This window comes from Myiozetetes cayanensis, unplaced genomic scaffold, assembly GCF_022539395.1.
Source record: "Myiozetetes cayanensis isolate MyiCay16 unplaced genomic scaffold, myiCay2020 scf1, whole genome shotgun sequence".
NCBI classification, from domain to species: Eukaryota; Metazoa; Chordata; class Aves; order Passeriformes; family Tyrannidae; genus Myiozetetes; species Myiozetetes cayanensis.
In genome coordinates this window covers 88,505,785-88,525,559 of record NW_026086604.1, presented here as the reverse complement: position 1 = coordinate 88,525,559, position 19,775 = coordinate 88,505,785, and the positions used below count along the sequence as shown (strand labels likewise).

At 44.1% G+C, this 19,775-nt stretch overlaps 1 protein-coding gene across 1 annotated transcript in view; it reads left to right on the top strand.

Moving 5' to 3' along the window:
• GMPR (guanosine monophosphate reductase) overlaps positions 1 to 19,775 on the top strand; it is a 43,628-nt gene that overhangs the window by 16,152 nt on the left and 7,701 nt on the right. The window contains exons 6-8 of the mRNA XM_050314210.1: positions 1,582 to 1,688; positions 7,252 to 7,294; positions 13,474 to 13,633. Coding sequence (XP_050170167.1) covers positions 1,582 to 1,688; positions 7,252 to 7,294; positions 13,474 to 13,633 — 310 coding nt within the window. The remainder of the gene's footprint in view (positions 1 to 1,581; positions 1,689 to 7,251; positions 7,295 to 13,473; positions 13,634 to 19,775) is intronic.

Below are 19,775 nucleotides of genomic sequence, written 5' to 3'. Positions count from 1 at the left end.
TCACTCTAACATTCCCATGGGTAAATAAGGAGACCCTAAACTTCTTACAGTGTTTTTCCTAGCTTGTCTTCCCTAATATCGTTTTCTGGCATACACTGCCATATTCTTTTCCTTGTTTTTTTTTCCCCTCCCTGTTCCTTTTTTCATGTGTTTCTTCATAGACTGCAGCTGGAGTCCCCATATGTGGGCTAGATTTTAAAGTGGCTAGCACAAATGCCACTGACAGTATAGCTGTGATCAGCCAGTGCAGTGCAGACAGATTGTTTACTCTGCAATGCCAAGTAGTTATGGTCCATGAATGGATAACTTGAGCAGAGAAAATCATGTAATAAAGGTTGCAGTTTTGCCTGGGAGGACAGCAAACAATAAATACTGCAAAGCACATGATGAGTAAACAATGGAGATGTCATGGTGTAATTGTAACAGGCAAATTTAGATTTAAAAGAAGCATAATTATAGTTTGTAGCCTCAAACAGCAATATGAGTAAATGCTGTATAGTCCTCCCTGGAGATCTTCCTGAACAGGTCTCTACAATTGATCACCCAAGCCCACAAGTAACAAATGTTCCTCCCTCAGGTCTTGAGGCTCTTTTCCAGATAATGGTCCATCCTGTGGAAAGTAGCAGTGATTTCTCATAAAGCATTACATACACTGTAAAGTACATGCCCTGTGGAGACTATAGTGAAACTAATTTTCTTCCCACTTTGCAGGAATTCTTCTCACTGTTTTCACTTTGTCAGTTCTTTGCAGGATCTTTGGGAACTTTTATTTTACTGGTATCTTGAGTATACCTGGATATCAACTGGGTGAAGGGATCCAGGTTTCACTGCATTTGGTTTAGAATCTGATTTTAAATTCTTGTTATTCTAAATTATAGGACCTAGACTGGCAAAAAGCAGTCCTCATTTTGACTCTTAATTTGAGGAGGAAAATAGAGAAGGTATTCCAAAAGATCTAGAGCCATGTTACTGCTTTCTGATGACTGCTTATCTCATTTATAAATACTATGTGCTGAGTTTTTTTTATATTCCCAAATACTGCAATCAACCAAATATTTCTGCTTTGAGTATTAGCCAAAGATGAGTTTCTCTCGAGGAAAACCATCACCAAAAAAAAAGAAAAGAGAAGTACAGATTTTCCTTGAGAATTATTTTTGCAAACATGTAGAAAAGAGATAGAAATATTTATTGGAAGAAATATTCAAGTATTAAATGTTGCTGCTGAGTCTCATGGGTTGTGACTCTGATCCTTTTGCCCCCTTCCCTACAGGCACCTCTGTCAGATTTACTTTCTTGTGATACAGTAATTCCCTCACTGAGAGGCATTACTGATGAGACCTAAACTGGGATTTGCCCTGGAGAAGAAAGGGGGATATTGGTCTCCTCAGTCACAGCTCCCATGAAGTGGTATTGATAGCATTTCAAAATTCAAGTTCCTGTGTGTTCCTTTTATCTGTGAGAAACTGGCATTTGCAACAGTGACTTCTTGAGAGAAAAACAATACCAGTAGAAACACATTTTTTCTGAACCTCTTCTGTCATCCTAATGGGCTGTGTTTATTTCTCTCATTCTCTTGTCTAGGTTCTGTGTGTACCACTCGCATTAAGACAGGGGTGGGCTATCCACAGCTAAGTGCTGTTATTGAGTGTGCAGACTCAGCACATGGCTTGAAAGGACATATCATCTCTGTAAGTAACTATCATCTACTCTTAGATTCCCACTGTGCAAATTGTTGTGGAATAGGAGAATCAAACAGTCTAGTACCTTGCATGTTAAAGGCTATCCTTCTGTCCAGTTGATCCCTGCACTAGCTCCTAGGATAGTCAGTGGAGATCTAGATGTAAGGAAACTGACTCCCTTTCATGTTAAAAAGACGTGGTCACCTCACTCCTGGTTTTGCCTTTGGAAATATGCTTCTTGCTGTCTGAACAGAGTAAACTGTTATGTGAACAAAATAGGAAGCTTGATATTGTTTTCACATTGAAGCAAACAGTAAATCCTATGAAAGATTTCTGAAAAAGGAGTAAACATGGCTTTCCCCAGAGAGCAGGACAGAGGGGCAGGCAGGCAGGCAATAGAAGGGAGTACAAGGTAAAATGATAGGAGCCCATCTGTGCCCTAGTTGGATTGATTCAGATTGCATCCTCACAGAGCTCTGTGTACAGGTACAGGAGTGTTTGTCGTGGCTCTTTTGAGCACAGCTGGCACGTGAGCCTCTTATGTTCTCGCATAAGCTCTGGGGAAATAACAAGTCTGTAGAGAAAATAGAGCACTTCTCCGTACTGCCTGCTAATGGCAGTTCCCACTCTACCAGCAAGGCCAGATTCACCTCACACAGAAAAAGTAAATCTGTGAGCGTGGCTCTAGACTGAGCTGGACTGCAGTCTGCAGCACTCAGAGTTCCTGTGTGCTTAGGCAGCCCCAGCCAGTGTGCCCCTGACCATGTGAGGCTTGCATGGTCTCTGCTGTAAGGCAGCTGGTCATCAGGAAGGCACAGAGGCTAAGCTGTGTGCTGTGCTCACAGCTGCCCTCACAGTCAGCAGCCTCCCTCTGCGGCCCTAGAACAGACCACACTGAATTTTAGATCTGCTGCCAAGTGAATTCACTGGAAGGCCCTGGTTTGTTTAACCCAGCTGGGACTAGTATCCATGTGAGGAAGAAGGTGTGTTTTGTTGAGGAAGGAGGGGAAAGGAAACCAAACTGACTGGGGATTTGACTGTATCTCTTGAAGCTGTGGGTATAATGGAGCAGGAAGACGTGTTACAGTCAGATCTCTCTTGCTCTTTATTGTTAATGCATGTACATTCCCTCCTCTCCATGGCTCCTCTATATGAATTTTTCAGAAAAAAAAGAAAAGCAGTCTGTGATTTTTATGAGTTGGGCAGTATTACAAATGTTTATGTCTAAAGCAGAGACTGGAACATGTGTGCAATAGAGCATGAAAGACTGACTCGTTTCTAATGAAGGCTGGATAAGTATAGGTGTCATTCTAGCAGTGGTGCTCAGAGACCCATCCTAGTTTTGCAATAAGCATTTTCTGCTAGCAGCCCTCAGAAGAATGCTATCCTGATTTTACAAGAAAACAGAGTGTGTAGTTAGACTGTTGAAAAAATAGATGGTTCTGTACTACTTCTTTCCAGCTTTGGGAATGGATCAGTTCCTGACCTGCTTAGGTCATGTTGGCTTCCATGAGCTCACAGCTATCAACCCCCTAGACACTGTGGAATTTAGGAGGGAGTATAGGAGGGAAGTTTTAATACCTGTCTCCTACAACGTCTGGGCCAAGAGAAGTACCGTCAGGTACAGCTGAGGTCTCTAACAACACTGCAACTCAACTCCATCACCCAAGCTGGGACAGTAAAGCAAGGGTAGGGACATGCCTGAATTCTGGAGCATTCAGATAGGTATTGGTGTGTTTATTGTGGAAAGAAAAGGCTGGACTGCATGTCTGTTGCCAGAGCTATGGCAGGAATATCACGGAAGAGAGGTATCCTCATGAGGGAAAAACACCATATGGCAACAATCCTAAGTATAGAATTGGGTCTAGTTGCAACAAGTATACATGGCATCCCTCAAAATGTCTCACTGCTGTCTTTCTGGGGGTTCAGGAAGGGGCATACCCTACCTGAGCCAAAGAGATCACTGCAGGCAGCTATCTGTGTCAGTTTTTCAAGAGAAAATGTGTCCAGCAGTTTTTTTTACATTGATATGGAAGTAGCAGGAAAGATGTGAAAAGATTCAAAGCCTACCAACTAGCTTCATGTAGATTATAGCTAATGGTGTGATGTGGTCCCTTGGGGCACTTCCTTGTATCCACTTCTGTCTTGTCCAGTACCTTCCTCGAATTGTTCCTCTTTCTTGTTGTGTTGGCTCAACTTCCATATGAAGGAAAATAAGTCTCCCTCTTGGAATGAGAAAGCCATGGTGCTGGGCACAGTTCAGGCACTGCAAGGAAAATTACATGATTGAACCCCATTCTTCAGTAGCTCTGATAGGATGGGAGCACAGACTGGGATTTTAAACAGTCATATTACTGAAGTGATCATGTGTGATTTTTGGAACTGATACGTTGACAAAAAAGGTGACAATTTTCAAGCAAACATGATAGTCCAAGTGAACGCCTGGTGTCTCTCTAGTCACACAGAAAAGGGGGAGGTAAAATTGCACCAATTACTTTCCTCATGCTAAATTATCTGTAAGACTCAAAGCTTACCTCAGAAATGAATCTTTCATGACTCGCTGAAAGCAGAGAGGAAACCCTGTCTAAGATACAGGCACTGTTTCTGTCCCATGCTGTTTGTCTGGGAGTGAGTAGTCTCAGTTTTCATTCTCACTAATCCATTGGCCTTGAGCAAGTGCAGCAGTGAGTTACAGTGGAGGGGCCACGTAGCAGGAAAGCTCCTTCAGCAACGCCCTGCTTGAGATAAAGTTTCTGTTTCTTGTAGGTCAGAGAGCTCTGCTGGACAGAGAGGTAGTCATATATTCTAGTAAGCCAGTAATCTGGGCAATGGAAAGCAGCCTTGCATGTGTCCCCTCTCATTTGGCTATCATTTGATGGAGATTCCTGTTTCCCCTTCACGCTTCCAGGGCCACCAGCATTCGGTGAAAAGAATGACTCACTCAGCCATACCATCTCTTCTTCCACAGAGAAGTATGCCCAGTATAAGTAGTCCAGAATAAAGCATCATATGTATTCTTTCTACTGCTGTATATGCCACATACTTCATATATCTTATGCATAATAAAGAGCAATCTGTGTGCTGATACTGTAGAAAGCACTGGTTATACAATTTATTATAAAGGTTGCTTAAAACATGAATCATACTTATAATGTCATAAAATATAAATAATTATAATATAATATTATAAATAATATAATATTAAATGTTCCACCAGTCCATACTGGTTTTCCATACTGTATTTTTTTTTGCTCAACCTAAATGTTCTTGCTGTAAAATGGCTTGCCTGTCTGGAGAACAAACCTGGGGACAATAACATTATTTTAGTCACATTAAAATTATTCTGTTGACTGGAAAGGTGCTTTCACCTCTCCTTCTTCCTAGCACCCAGTTGCCTCAGAATCATGCCCTCTGCTGGCATCATGTCCACCCTTTCCAGTAGGCTTACTTCAGAATTTTACCAGTTCTCCTGAATTCAGAAGTGGGTTTGTGCAGATAAACTTCCCCAGGGTTCTGAGGTAGAGGCTGAGCCTGCAATAAGCTCCATAACTGAAGCCCAGCAGTCTACAAGTCATTTTGAATCAGACCCAGGCCCCTGTTGGGACAGGCTGAATTGCAGGGGGAAGCTTCCCAGGCAGTGCAGCAGCAGAACAGTCTTACTTTCTAAACAGAGTGCCTGATTTCTCACACAGAATGAAGTGTTTTAATGCATGGAGCTAAATTAAACAGCATCTTCTGACATAACTGCTTAGTGTGTTCCCTTTTTGTTTCCCTTTTCTGTGAATCACTAAATTTACCTGGTTATTGGTGAAGTAAGTGGAGACATCTACAGATAAAGAAGTGGTATGAATCATCATTGTCAGTTCCTTTTATCTTAAATGGTAATTCATGAGCTTTTGGGCAAGACTCTTAAGCTGCTCAGCATTCTGCAATTTGGCGACATTCAAAGTGATATTTTTTGAAGAGGATGATTAATGATTACACATTAAGGCCTCCATCCTTAGCATAAAGCGTAAAGCGTAAAACCTCCATCACTGCCACCTCTGGGTTAATTATAAAAGTCAGACACTGAGCCACCCAACAACAACAGACTGAAACCATCTACCAGAGAGCATTCATAGCCAGCATCTCTCAGACAGTAGGAGTCAGGCAGATTCCTGACACTGCTCTTTGAAGATTATTAGACCCTTCTTCTCTCGGCTCTTCTTCCCCTGACACATGCACATGCACTCACACCCTCCTCCAGGCTCTGACAGACTTGTCAGAGGGAAAGAATTGCACAAGCAGAGCCCTTAACAGGAGAGAGAGATTCAGCTGTCAGCCCGACATTTCTTTCTGGAGCTGACAGCAAGTGTGTCTAAGCTCAACAAAAGGCATAATGTGCTAGAGGTTATCAGCAAATGGAGTAAAAGCCTTTAAAGTCCTATGAGGTGCTGTTTGCAGTGGGATGCCCTTTGAAAAGCCACTCACTTTTGGATCCACCTGCTCAGTTTGTGTCTGAATCCTTTTCTGGGCACAGAAAGTATCTAACCTGCAACCCCGCTGCCAGCTACCCACGAAAGACAGCCCTAATACAGCTGATGGTGGGGGTGTCTGGCTGTGCTCAGCTGCAGGTCTTACACAGGCATGCATTTCTGCCAACAGCGAGGTGAAATAAAATGAAGTAACTGTACAGGCTGGGGGGTAGCTTCAAAAGCAGGCAAGCTGTCAGCAGTCTGCAACGGATCCTGATCATCAAAGGAGCCGGGAGCCCTCCTGGTACAATGACTGTGTAGAGTAGAAGGATCTTTCATCTGGTGCTCAGACCTATACAAAACCTAAAGAACCGTGGCACATGATGAGCTCTGCTATGTGCCTTTCCTTTTTTGCAGCTCTGTCACACACACATAGCTTCCCTCCCCTGAACCGAAACCCCTTCATCAGCCATTTCTTTGCTTTGCACTGAAACTGAAACGCGTAGGTATAAAATGCTAAAGATCTAAAGTTGCTTCAGTTTCCTTACCAAACCCGTAGCAAACAGTGAGGAGTAGGATGAGAGATTCATTTTCATTTACCAAAGATTAGATTAACCAGTTTCCTTAGATATTATCAGATAGAAATCCAACATAGTTCATGGTAAGTTCCCTCACCCCTCCCGCTGTGACCTTTTAGTGTATTGTATACTGCTGAGAAAGTAATTTTAAATGTCTTTGGTGGTTTAAGGTAAAAAGTTGTGGTACATCTGTATCCCCCAGACTATCATGAAAATGGCAGGAGATGATTTGAATCATTAGAAGAGGTTTTGTTTTCTGGTTTCTGGGATTTAGGAAGTTGCAGTCAGGAATCTGCATTGCTGCTGTTACCAGTGGTATTATCAGTGGACTATACGGTAGAGTAAGTGAGCCTAAAGGAGGAAAGCAGTGGAAAGGATCATATGGATTCCCTAAAAGCATAGCCAAGATGATATATACCAAGTGCACGGTCAGCTCTTGACACGCTGTTCCCGAGCAGGGGCCGTTGTGCTGCAGGTCACAGAGCTCTAGTGCTCACTGAGTGAGCTCCCTGCCACTCACTGTCTCTTTTCTTTGTGCAGGACGGAGGATGCAGCTGCCCAGGAGATGTCGCCAAAGCGTTTGGTAAGGACAGAGTGTCGTGACACCCATTTCACCCCGTGTATGTCCAGCACCCCTGCCAGCAGAGATGCGGGAGTCAGTTTGGCCCTGAATGTGTATTCCATTAGCAGTAGGTTACATTTGTCCCTGCAGGTGACTCCAGGGAAATTAATGTATCAGATGTGAATTTGGTCTTTAGATCAGACAGTCCAGCTTCTGCACTGCAAAACATAAGAGTGGGCGAAGTGCTGTTTAGAAATTGTCTGCCAGGTCTGTATGAGATACAGCCACTGGGACACTCATACAAAGAAAACTGATAAGGGCTGCTTCTGAGTAGGGTTCAAAGATGCCTGTAACATTGCCAGATCTGGCTGACTTGAGCCTTGAGTAGAGGAAGAGCTGGTGGAATGCGTGTTGGACAGAAGAACAAAACAAAAAGGCAGGCCGGATCCCTGGAGATGTTCTTGGGATCAGCTGTCCACTTGAAGAGATGAGATTTTATTTATACTGTATCCCCTAGAGCTAGGCAGATGTCTAAAACATCTAAGTTAATAATTAACAGATTTTGCTTTCATGCCAGTAGTTTCAGTGAATTTCACTGGTGAATCTTGGTGATAGAATAGAGAATTTAATATGTGAGTTTGTCTGCTGGGCATGAAAGTTACATTGTTTAGGGGGTCAAACTCATGATTGTCACTTAGACATAACCTTATTATAGCAACATATGGGAACCAGGCGCTAAACACAGAGACAACAGGCACTCCCCCAAAATGCCAGACTCTTGGGAAACATCAGTGTGGGGTAATACCTGGAATACAGTGAGACAGCAGAGTCTCTCATTGGGATTTAAGGGTGGTATGATAACAAGGGATAGCACGTTATGATACAGAACATCTGCTTTACAGTAAGCTTTGCAACTATGGAAAGTAGAGGCAGGCCTACACTCGGATTACAGACCTGCCAAGAAAAACTCCGGACCTCCTGGAAAGGTTGAAACCAAAATCTGTCTTTTAAGTTTGCAGACAGCTCCTGTTTTGAGACAGGTCAGGTGACAGGCGAGACTTAATTAGAGAATTTTAAGCACAGCTGTGGAGTGATAGCTACCAGCAAGGAATGTGCTTGGTCAGAGGATTTTACAACACCCGTGTGTTACCCAGTGGTGATGTGATATGGGGAATAGATACTTCCAGTTGGGTGATTCCAGCATAGCTGAACAGCAGCATCCACCCCAACCTCTCCTAAGTCCAGCCCACTCTGATGGGGTCTTTGTTCTGCTTGGCTTTCCCTGGCTCCACAGCTCAGCAGGTTCTTCCTGGTGGTGTTGGTGCTGGGAGCTTGTGAACTGAGACTGTGATCCTTGGTCCATTCCTAGCTGCCTGCACAGAAACCTGGCCTGTGGAAAAGATCTTTCTTCAGTATGAGCATTTCCAGAAGTTAGAACAACAGGAAGCAACTTGAAAGTGTTTCAAATATTTTTCTTTGTGGTGTTCATAACAAGTCTGAAGGATCCATGTAATCTCTTTGGGCTAACTGAACCTAAACCTGCTTGAAACCTGTGAAAGGGCAGATTCTGGCTTTGCTGATTTTCAGGAGGTGCTGGGATTTGTAGTGGTGCGTGTCTGAAGGCTACCATGATTGTCCCTTGGACACAGGAACATCAGAAAGCTGAGATTATACAGGCAGTAGTTGTGCTCTTGATAGCAGACCAGACAGATCAGTCTGACTTTATCACAGGTGCAGGGCTTGAACTGTTTGAGATGATCCTGAGGCAATAAACTTACTGTATCTGGTTATGTACAGCTGAGGCAGACACACTGTGGATGTGTGACTAGCTGGAGCCAGGTGTGCATTTGTCAAAGGTGTGCAGCAAAGTAAGCTTTGCGATAACATTATTACTGTCAGTGTTTATTGAATGCTGGTGAGGTGATTGGCTATGTGAGTCTCGTAGAAGGTAGCTGCCATGCCCAGCATTTACAAGCCAAAGCCTTGATACTGAATTGTCTAGCAGAGACCTCTGCGCTTTCCAAGAGCCTCCTAGGGGGAGGAGTTTCATAAATGTATTGGATAACAAAGACTGGGTGATAAAACACAGAGATGCACTGTTTCACCTAGGGACAAGGGCCTGGACAAAGCATGGGCAGGAGACCCGAAGAGGACTTTTGGTTAAAGTGATTATGCTGTCTCTTTCTGGTGGATCGTTGTAAAATCATCATGAAACGTGATGATTCACTGTAAAACAGTGACAAAGCAACCATTTGAATCATGGGAAGTGTGAGGGAGTCCCAGATGTGAAGACTAGCATTGACAAATGGCTAAAGATGTGACTGGAGGAGGCACGTTGTGGAAACAGGAGGAATAGAGTGGATTGAGTGCAAGTGGAGAACTGTGAAGAACCATGAAGCAGATGTTGAGAAGCTTTACAAGTGGAAGGTGATACCATTCACTGGTGTCAGGAGTCAGAGGCAGATTAGGCATTTTGACAGAGAAGAAACAAGGTAGAAGCCTATTTAAAAAGGAAAGGAACAGGGAAGCACTGAAGGTGGGGGACAAAGTTGCTGGGAGTAACAGATACGTTTAGGGACACTGCTGGAATTCTGGAACTTCTGGATGGGAACCTGGTATGGATTTGGTAAACTGAAGATTCCTACTGCCTCAGGGTTTTAGAGATGATAATGGAAAGGATATAGGTTAATAGGAAAGAAAAGAGCTGTTTTGATGCAGGAATGAGAAAAAGCATGAAAGAACTTCATGTTGAGCTCTCAGATGGTTCATATAACTGTACCCTTGGAAAGGCTGATAACATGAACACATTTCTCAGAATGCCCCAGGGAGGCACTACTGTCTCCTTTTTTAATCATGAGAAGGCAGAGCACAGAAATACTAAGTTCAGTTGCCTGAGGTCACATATATTTTTTGTGACACAGCCAGGAAAGAATGTGCCTTTTGAATCCTATGCCAGCATCTTTAACACATTACTGCTGTTACTTGCAGAAGTGGTGAGAAGAGATGCAGGAGGAGAGAGGGAAAAGGAAGAAAAACTCATGTGGAAAAGTCAATTGGGGACATACTAGCTGCAAATTATACCTGACAGATCACCATGGACTGGCTTTCTTTCCTGTTTACGGTAGTTGTGTGTGTATACCTACTGTTGCAAAGGCTTGCTGGCTCAGCTGGAGCACAGGTGAATGTTGATTCCAGGGCCAGCTCTGGTCTAGGAAAACGTACACTGCATCTGCCTGGAGGGCTGCCCAGCCTACAAATCCAGGCTGACTCCAGCTGAATTCTTGCAGAGCCAATCTTGTTATCAGTAACTTGTATAATCAGGCATAAAAAAGACATCTGAAGGACTGTATCCAGATCCAGCAGAACTGTGTGAGTGCTGCAAGTCTGGGCTGGCATCAGCGCTCGTATTCTGTAATGGCTTGAAATAGGAGGCATGGTGAAACGTGAATGAGCAAAATCAGCCCAGATACAGCATAGGCCTCAAGGAGGAACTCATGCAATAAAGTGGCATTGTGTAGAAACAGGACCAGTCTAGCAAACTCTGGGTGAGCTAGTGGGATGCTTGTGTGCAACGTACTCCATCACATCCTGTATTATCTAGGAGGTTGTTGCCAGATATTCCCAGCCCCCCCCCAACCTAAAATAATAGCACGTTGTCAATCTGTCCTTGAAAGCAAAAGAATGCAGATGGATGTTGCAAATATCACCAGTGCTTCTGGTGGTTATACAAAAACCCACGCATAAGCTAAGAAAGACCATGCTAGAAACTACTACAGCTTCCTGGTCGAATATTAGCTGGTAGAAAAGTAGTGGAACAGACTTGAAACTCTCAGATATCTTTGCAACACTGAAACATAGTGGAAGGTTCTGGAGAGCATTGGAAAAGTATATTTAGTATGGGCTTGTCATTTTTGGAGTGGCAGGGCAGCAAGCATGTGTCGTTTGTTTAGACGTGCTGCATCTGCTGTAACATAGCTCCTCTCTTCTGGAAGAGCTTGATGAATTATGTTGTAGTTTGCAAAAGTTACTCAAGTTGGATGAGTTTCAATCCTGTAATTCAAACATATTTGCTTTCTTCCCAAAATATGCAGTCAAAAGAGAAATAATAAATAGACACTGAAGTGCACGGGAACCAAAATTCTGTGATTCTGAAGTGTAGATTTCATGTGACTTTTGCATTAATAATTTGGTGGCTGTGAGACCCACATCCAGAGATGGCACTAGAATTGGGGATCAGGGGATAGTACTGACAAGGCAGAGTCCAGAATGTCCTTTGGCAGGCTCTTGACTTCTTTAAACGCCCTCTTTGAAACCCTGACGTCAAATCTGTCCCTCCTTCCTCATGTTGTTTTCTTCCACCCATGAAGAAGACATAAACTAGATTTCCCAGGGTACTTATTTTTTATAAAGATGAAGCAAGGTTGTGCCAGGTAGAAACAGGACTTTGCCCCCAGTGATTAAGAAGGTCTTAAAGGATGAGGGTTCCCTTTGGTTTTGGCAGGTTAATAGTACTATCAGACATGAGTCAAACTGAGGCTTAAAACTCAGCCATCTGAAACAAGAGAGCTCAGGAGAAAGCTGCCAGGTAGCTGGCATGATGGGACACCTGAATGGGTGCCTACCTATAAATATTGCTTGTGATGTGCTCAGCAGTTTTGTACAAGCCTCATTTTTAATATCCCTTTACCATGGACACAGTGTTCCTTTCAAGCAACATCCAGGCATAGGGAGGTGAGGTCAGCAGAGCAGCTGGATACTCCTCTCCCAGGCATTGCTCCCAGGTCTGCTCTTTGGCAAAAGGGTCAAGGGAGGGGAACTGGCACACTTCACAGTTGCCATGTGTTCTAAGATCAAAATATTCCTAAATTCAGGTTTGGCAGAAGCTGAGCAGATTTGATTGTGATTTCACCTACTTTTCAGATTTCAAGGTCTGGTGCTGTTGTTGGATAGTGACAGAGATCAGTGCAAGTCCTAATGCCAGACTTATCTAACCTGGGATCTCCCCAGAGTTCGGACGTGTTCTTCACAGGGTGGGTTTAGTTCAGGCTCATCTGCTTTCTATGAAGTGAGGTTTATAGCTCTGTTCTTTTGCCAGTTCTGGGAAGAAGCTGAGCAGAGGGCAGACCTGTTCTGACACATACATGCTGAAGAAGCAGAGGTTACAAACGGGAAAATGCTTTGTTTCAGGGATGGGTCACCACAGGCTCATAAAAGACTAAAAGACAAACTTTTCCAAGCAAGACTAGATATGCCTGAGTATCTGAGGAGGAGCTGCTGGTGGAATAGTTCCAGCCCAGCTGGAAATATTGGAAGTCACAGTAGAAAACCAAGAGTGATTCCGAAAACCTTCTTCCTGATCTTATTCCCAGTGGAACCAATAGCATGATTTATGAAGCCAGAGGAGATAGACATACTGCACAGTTATGATTGAGTATTCAGAGATGTTATTCAGTATCTGGAACATATTTAGCAGTTGTAGCTGTGGGTTAGACCTCCTTTGTGGTGCATGCTGAGAACCACAGAACCAGAGGCGGTGGCCCCTGGCCCAGAGTTTTTAAAAAGGAACCAAATGAAGACCCATTCAGATCTCTTTGACAAGGGATTGTCCAGAAGTACACTGAACACATATGGCTGGTGGACTTGAAAAATTCATAATTTCAGTAAAAAAAAAATCTGCTTTTTTTATGTCATTGTTGGGAGGAGTACATTACATTCGTGAATATGCTTTCCTTCAGGGTACATTCCCACTCACAGCTTGTGGCCTCGAAGGCTCTTCAAGTAGGAATCGTCCTCTTCTCTGTACAGCGTTGAGCTCAGCAGATCCCAGCGCTGCGTTTAGGACTAGTGCGACTGCAGCCACAGTAGTATTTAGTAAGGAGCTGTGCTCAGATACTATAATGAAGTAAAGAGTTAAAACTGAATTTGAAAATACAGAGTGTGGGGTGGAGTAGAATAATCTGTATCTTTGTCATCACAACAGAAAAGGACTTTTTCAGTTTAAAATACCAGAGAAATTCAATTCAACATGTGTCACATTTTCAGTAAAGCTTTTCTTCCAAGTTCCCCATGTCTGTTACAGGAGGGGACTCTGTACCAAGCTACTTAGTGCTGGCTGTTGTTTTTGGAGATCACTGTATTCTTGCTGTGTCTTTCACCCTCTTCTTTCCCTGCCTTCTTACATGTCACTTTGCTGATCACAGGAGCCGGTGCTGACTTTGTCATGCTTGGAGGAATGTTTGCAGGCCATGACCAGTGTGCTGGAGAGATTATGGAAAGGAATGGCAAGAAGGTGAAACTCTTCTATGGAATGAGCTCTGATACAGCCATGAAGAAGCATGCAGGAGGGGTTGCTGAATACAGGTATGAATTCCACACAGCAGCAATTGCAGTGAACCATCCATGCAGGAACTTCTGCAGCAGAATTGTGCATTGGGCATCTGTTAGAAACAGGCCCATACCTCTACTCCCATTCGAGAAGCTATTGCCTACACTTACGACAGCAGATCTGAGGGAGGGATGACATCAAGAGGGACACAGGGAGAAAGAGCTGGAGGTGGCTAGCTGAGAGCAGCGATGTTCACTCATTTGCAGCCAGTGTGGTGTTCTGTCACTTCAGCAGTATCTGCAGTTTCAGGGTAGTCATTAGGCATTGTTCTGATTTACAGGTCTCTTGGCATGTGTATGAACTAAATGCTGGAACATGGCATAACAGGCTGCAGTTTCTGTCCCTCTGCTTGTCCAGGTTGGGTGTCCTGTTGGTGTATGAGTTCCTGGCTAGCCCACATGATCCCTTCTGTTTGCAGAAAGTGGGTGCCTGGTGAATTCGTGATCTTAGGCAGCACAAGCCTGCTGTACAGTTTTCCCACCCCTTTTTTGGGTAAGAGAGCACCAGAGTAGCCTCAAGTCATGCAGCATGCAGGAGCTTGGGTTTTGAATTTAAATCCTCAGGGGAGAGGAAAGGAAGACAGGCTTTGCAAAGGAATCTATTGTGCATTGCTATTTGACTCTGGAAAGTACTGAGAGTCTTGAGTCTTTGAAAAAGCAAATGACACCAGAAAACCTCTGTGTCTTTTCTCTTAGGAGTGGTGGCTTTAGTCACTGCCCTTGGACAACATGGTTCTTACGTACTTTGTTAGAGAATGTTTCCTGTTTTACTGTATACACTGGTTTATTGAGGGGTCCCTTATGATTCTTCTCTGCTGGCGTAGATTCAGGCTGTGGTCCCATCTGGTAAGCTGCTGTTTGCAAGAGTCTCAGAGACAGTGACTTTACCTGCTGTTCCAGCCAGACATTCAGCATTGATGGGTTTTGTTGGCCTCGTCTGCTGCAACTGCTCCAGCATACAGGTTTTTCCCAACGTGTCCAGCTGCTACCACGGGTAAGAGTTGCAGCACTGTAAAGGTGACAGCACAGGATACCAAGGAGAATGGGGTCCACAAAAAAAACCGGAATTCATGCTTTGGTAGAGAGACAAACTGATAGGACCACAGCAATCCCAGATATCACGATAGATAGAAAGCTTTTTGATCCCAGCTGCTGTTCTCTGCCCTGACATCGGCTCCTGTGGTGGTTTTTTACAATAAAATTGTACACTAGTTCACCTAGGTCTTTGCGAAGTGGTAAGACATAGCCTCCTTCAGAGCATTTACACCGGTCTCCTTTGGCCTAAATCACAGAGTCATAGAATCATTTGGGTTAGAAAGGACCTTTAAAGGTCATCTAGTCCAGCCCCCCTGCAGTGAGCAGGGACACGTTCAACTAGATCAGGTTGCTCAGAGCCCTGTCCAACTTGGCTTTGAATCTTTTCAGGGATGGGGCATCCACCATGTCTCTGGGCAACCTGTTCAGTGTTTTTGCTTTCAAGCATAGCTGTTTATTTGCAGAAGAAAGAACTGCACAAGAGGCCATCTGCATCTGAGACAAGCTGAAATGTTGCACCAGAAAGATGTGCTTGCTTATCTGTGAGCTTTGATTCACTCTGGGTTCATATACCACTTCCCAGATGCAGTGTAGAGTTTTGGGGCTCTTTATTTTTTTTTTGTCCCCCAGCAAATCTGCTTGTCATCAAAGCCTCTGAACAAATGGTCTGAGTGGACAGCATTAGTAAGTATCTTGTAATTTAAAAGTGGCAGCTGCAGTTACATAGTGGTGCTGGCAGCCTTTTATTCGAATGAATTTCCTCTCCTTTGCTACCCTGTACTTCAGTGAGCTGGAATGTGGGAAGGACCTGATGCTGGTCAGGCATGTACTTAATGGCAGCTCCCTGAGAGATCACAGAGCAGCCCAAGCATGCTGCACAGTCATTTAAGGCCTGGCCTCTGCAGAGCTGGTGAAAGTTGCAGGAAAAGTTTGAGAAACTTGGCTGCACCATCGAGCCAAAGGACTAAGGCTCCACCCAGTTGGATGTGTACGTGATCCCACAACAAAATTTATCGCCAGCAGAACTAATTGACACTGGTCCCCCTTAAAAATGAGATAAAGTGCAAGTATTCTGTCTTACAGGAGTAAGGGATGTACAGAAATGCGCTGTATTTGGCTCAGTCTAGACAGACCCTTTGAATTCATTATGGGCAGTACTATACAAATTCTGCTTGATCCATAGCTGTATTTTGATTTCCATCCTTGATTTGAGAGTCCCTGAGGGTCAAGTTCTGAAACCTTCAAACCTTCTCAGCAACAAGGGAGAAGGAGCACAATTTGAAATTTTTAGTTCTTGGTTTTTTTGGTTTGTTGCCTTTTTTTTTTTTAAACTGCATTTTTGTGCTACTACTAGGTAAATTAGGAGTCTGAGTCTACTGCTAGCAGCAACAGCTCCAAACACTAAATCTGTAAATCCTGTAACCCTTGTTAACTGTGATGGTGACAATTCTTATCTTCTTCGTGTTGCAGCCGTGACACAGAGCTGGCTACTCATACTAGCCTTGGTCTCGGTCTTGCTTGGCCTGTTCCCAACATGAGTGTCACCATGGTTTAAAAATAGCAACTGTTAGTTATCCAGCATTGTAAATGTGCTGAGCATTGAAGGGGTGATTTGAAACAGCACAAGGCTTTGCTTTGAATTGCTCTTACAGTAAAAGTTACAGGAAGTTTAGTCACTTACTAGTTCAGCTTATGGAAAACCCGAACCAAAAGGGTTCTTAGTCAGCATTTTAAATGCTGGATACCCCAGACTTGACCCAAATAGGTCAAGTCGGTGATACTCCTTTATATGCATTTAAAAAGCCCAGCTGTAAATCTGCATCAGTGACCCAGATAAGCTGTTTTGTCTTTAAAAGAGCCTGAGCACTCACAGTGTTTTATTCAAGCAGTGGGGAGCTCAGTGTGCTCAGCCCCCTGCAGAATCAGACTACCTGTCACTTAACTTCATTTTCTCAAAACTACACATGCTGGCTGGAGAACCTGAGCCTGCAGCAAACTGTTACATTAAATTGACAGGTAAGGTGAGGTGATGGTAACAGAGAATAAAGTCATGAGAGTAATTGTTTTTGTAATTAATATGTCAGCTGATCCTATATAATTTTGTATGAAATCTGTGTACCCAGTTTCATTACTTTTATATCACCTCTTGGTTTATTTTTACGTTTTTGCCTCCTTCCCCTGAGGAATATGGATCAGAGCTGGGGATTTCTGAAAGGCAATTTTTACATTTCTTTTATGGGAGAAGAGAAGGAAGGCAGGCAGGGACTGAGGCAGTGTGCAGTATTGTTCAGTTAGAGCCAATTTGCTTTTATTAACCCTTTTGAGATATCGTAGGTTTTGTGTGAATGATGCAGTTTTACGGTGGTCACTCAGCAATTTACAGCTGGTACTAAGCTGGGTTTGGGCACTTTATATTAACTGCAGGGTGAAACTTGGGCCACAGACACAGAACAGCACCAGCACCTGGCTGCTACTTACCATCTCATTCTGTATCCTGAATGATAGCCTGAAAGACCTGCCCCCAGTTCCTGCATTTATTTAATGCCCTGCTCAAAAGGTTGCAGGGCAGCCTGACCCCTTTATTGTGACACACATTTTGCTGGGCTGACAGGGCACCATCATATGTGCTTTATCCCATCCACCCTGCCAGAATTCCCACCCACCACGCATATCCCTCCACGCCAGCAGTAGCCTTGAGCTGGCCAGGAGGCACACCACAGACTGGACCTTGTGCAAAAAGTCTGAAGCAAATAGTTCTCCCTTTTTTATTCACCATCCAGTGGCTGGCAAGACAGTGTCTGCTGAGAGCATCTGAGCACACCTTTCCCAGCCACTGGGAGCCTCAGCTGCTCTGTCTTCTCCTTGCTTTCTGCAGAGGGATTAGTTTTGGGTCACAACTCCGGGAGGCACGTCAGAGCTGCAAAACCCTCAGTAGTTCCTGCTGACTTGCTTATGCAGCTCTCTGCCAAGTGTACCAACTTTTGTGACAGCTGATGTAATCCACTGTCACTGGTTTAACCTGGCAGGCAGCTAAACACCACACAGCCACTTGCTCGCTCCATCCCCCAGTGGGATGGGAGAGAGAACTGGGAAAAAACCCCAGTAAAATGCATGAATTGAGATAAAGACAGTTTAGTAGGACAGAAGAAGGAAGGCATAATAATAGCAACAACAATAATAATAACATACAAAACAAGTGATACACAATTGCTCACCACTTGCCAACCAATGCCCAGCCAGTTCCCGAGCAGTGGCCCCAGCCAGCTTTCTCCCTAGTTCATATACTAAGCATACTGCCATATGGTATGGAGTATCCCTTTGGGCCAGTTCAGATGAGCTATCTCAGCTGTGTCCCCTCCCAGCTTCTTGTGGCTCCCAGCCTATTTGCTGGTGGGGTGGTGCAAGGAAAAGTCCTTGATTTAGAGTAAGCACTGCTTAGCAACAACTAAAACATCAGTGTGTTATCACTATATTGTCATCCTAAATCCGAAACACAGCACTGTACCAGCTACTAGGAAGAAAATAATCTGTATCACAGCTGAAGCCAGGACATCCATGCATGGCCTTTGTGTAGGCATTTGTTGCTGGCAAAATAGTTTTAACTTGGGATTTTCTGCTTTTTTTTCATTTAATCCCAGCTAACTCAAATTTCTAATCACTGTTGGGTAATTAACCAAACTGGTATGTAAATAACTTTCCTTCCCCTTTTTCAGGCTCCATTTAGGCCAGACACATCTCTTCACTGTGCCATGTCTCACCTCCCCTTACTTTTGCCACAGGCCACACTCAGTTGTCTCAGCTCCTTCAGTGAGCAAAGGGGTGACACAGGACATTGTGGTCGTGTGTGTAATGGTTTCTGTCTGCTACTCCTCCTTTTTGTACCTGCTCCACTGTGAGTTGTCCATAGGCCACATGGACATGCCACATGCCATGCTCTGGCATGGGTCACCCAGGGACTACAGTCCCATTGCGAATGCACACCTTTGGCACGGAGCACCTCCTTTTGAGAGTGCATCTCCAGCTGCATGTCTCCTCAGGTGTGTCTGGCTGTGTCTCCTTCCCCAGTGGCTGCTCCTGTTTCTTAAATACACTTGAGCAGAGGTGTCATGTCCTCCCCTGACTGGCAGAAGGTTTGATGGCTCACACCACTTTTGGAGCCAGGTGGCACCATCTCAGTGACAGGCATGATGGAGGCCGTGGCCTTCTCCCGCACCAGCAGCCCTTGCCACCTGAACTGTGTACGCCCAACACAGCACCCATGAGGATGCTACTGTAAATTAACTGGGTGCTCGTGCGTATTTGGCACTCATGCATGTACTAACAGGGCGTTTGGACATAAATAATTTGGGCGTGCATGCATGAACTAATTGGATGCTTATGCAAAAATTACTGGGCATTCATGCATAAATTAATTGGGCACTCATGCATTAATTTATTCACTGCTTATGCGTGAACTAATTTGGCACTCACACAAGAACATAGCAAGCCCAGCAATTTACGGCCTATACATCACTCCTCACCTCTGCAAGGCATGTATCAAAGAACTCTTAGAATGTTAATCCACTGTGAACTCCATCACACTCTTAGTGTACATGAGGTATAAACTCCACTCTCCCTTCCTTTGGATCAGATAATAGGGATTAATAGCGTAGCAGCACACTTACTAAAATGTCTCTCCTCCATCCTGACCAGCGTGCTAGAGAGGTTAACATCACAGTTTGGTTATACATCTGTATATATACATCCCTGGACCAGACTTCAGCAGTTAATAGTGCAACAATGTGTGCATACGCATGGTAAAATTCCACCCACTCTTCCCTGGGAACCAGATGACTGGACTCATCCGCTGGGTCTGGGCAACATGTTATCTGTTAAAAAGCCCTTTCGTCTGGGGACTAGAGTATTAGGGTTAATGCTGACACACTTTGAATATGTATTCATCACAAACTTCACCCCCCCCTCCCTGTGGACAAGACTATGGAGGTAAATATGACAATGGTCTAAGCACATGCTGATTCCAGCCTTCTCACTTTGTTTCTGCAAAATACATTATCCACAAAACACCAACAGTTCGAAGATATAC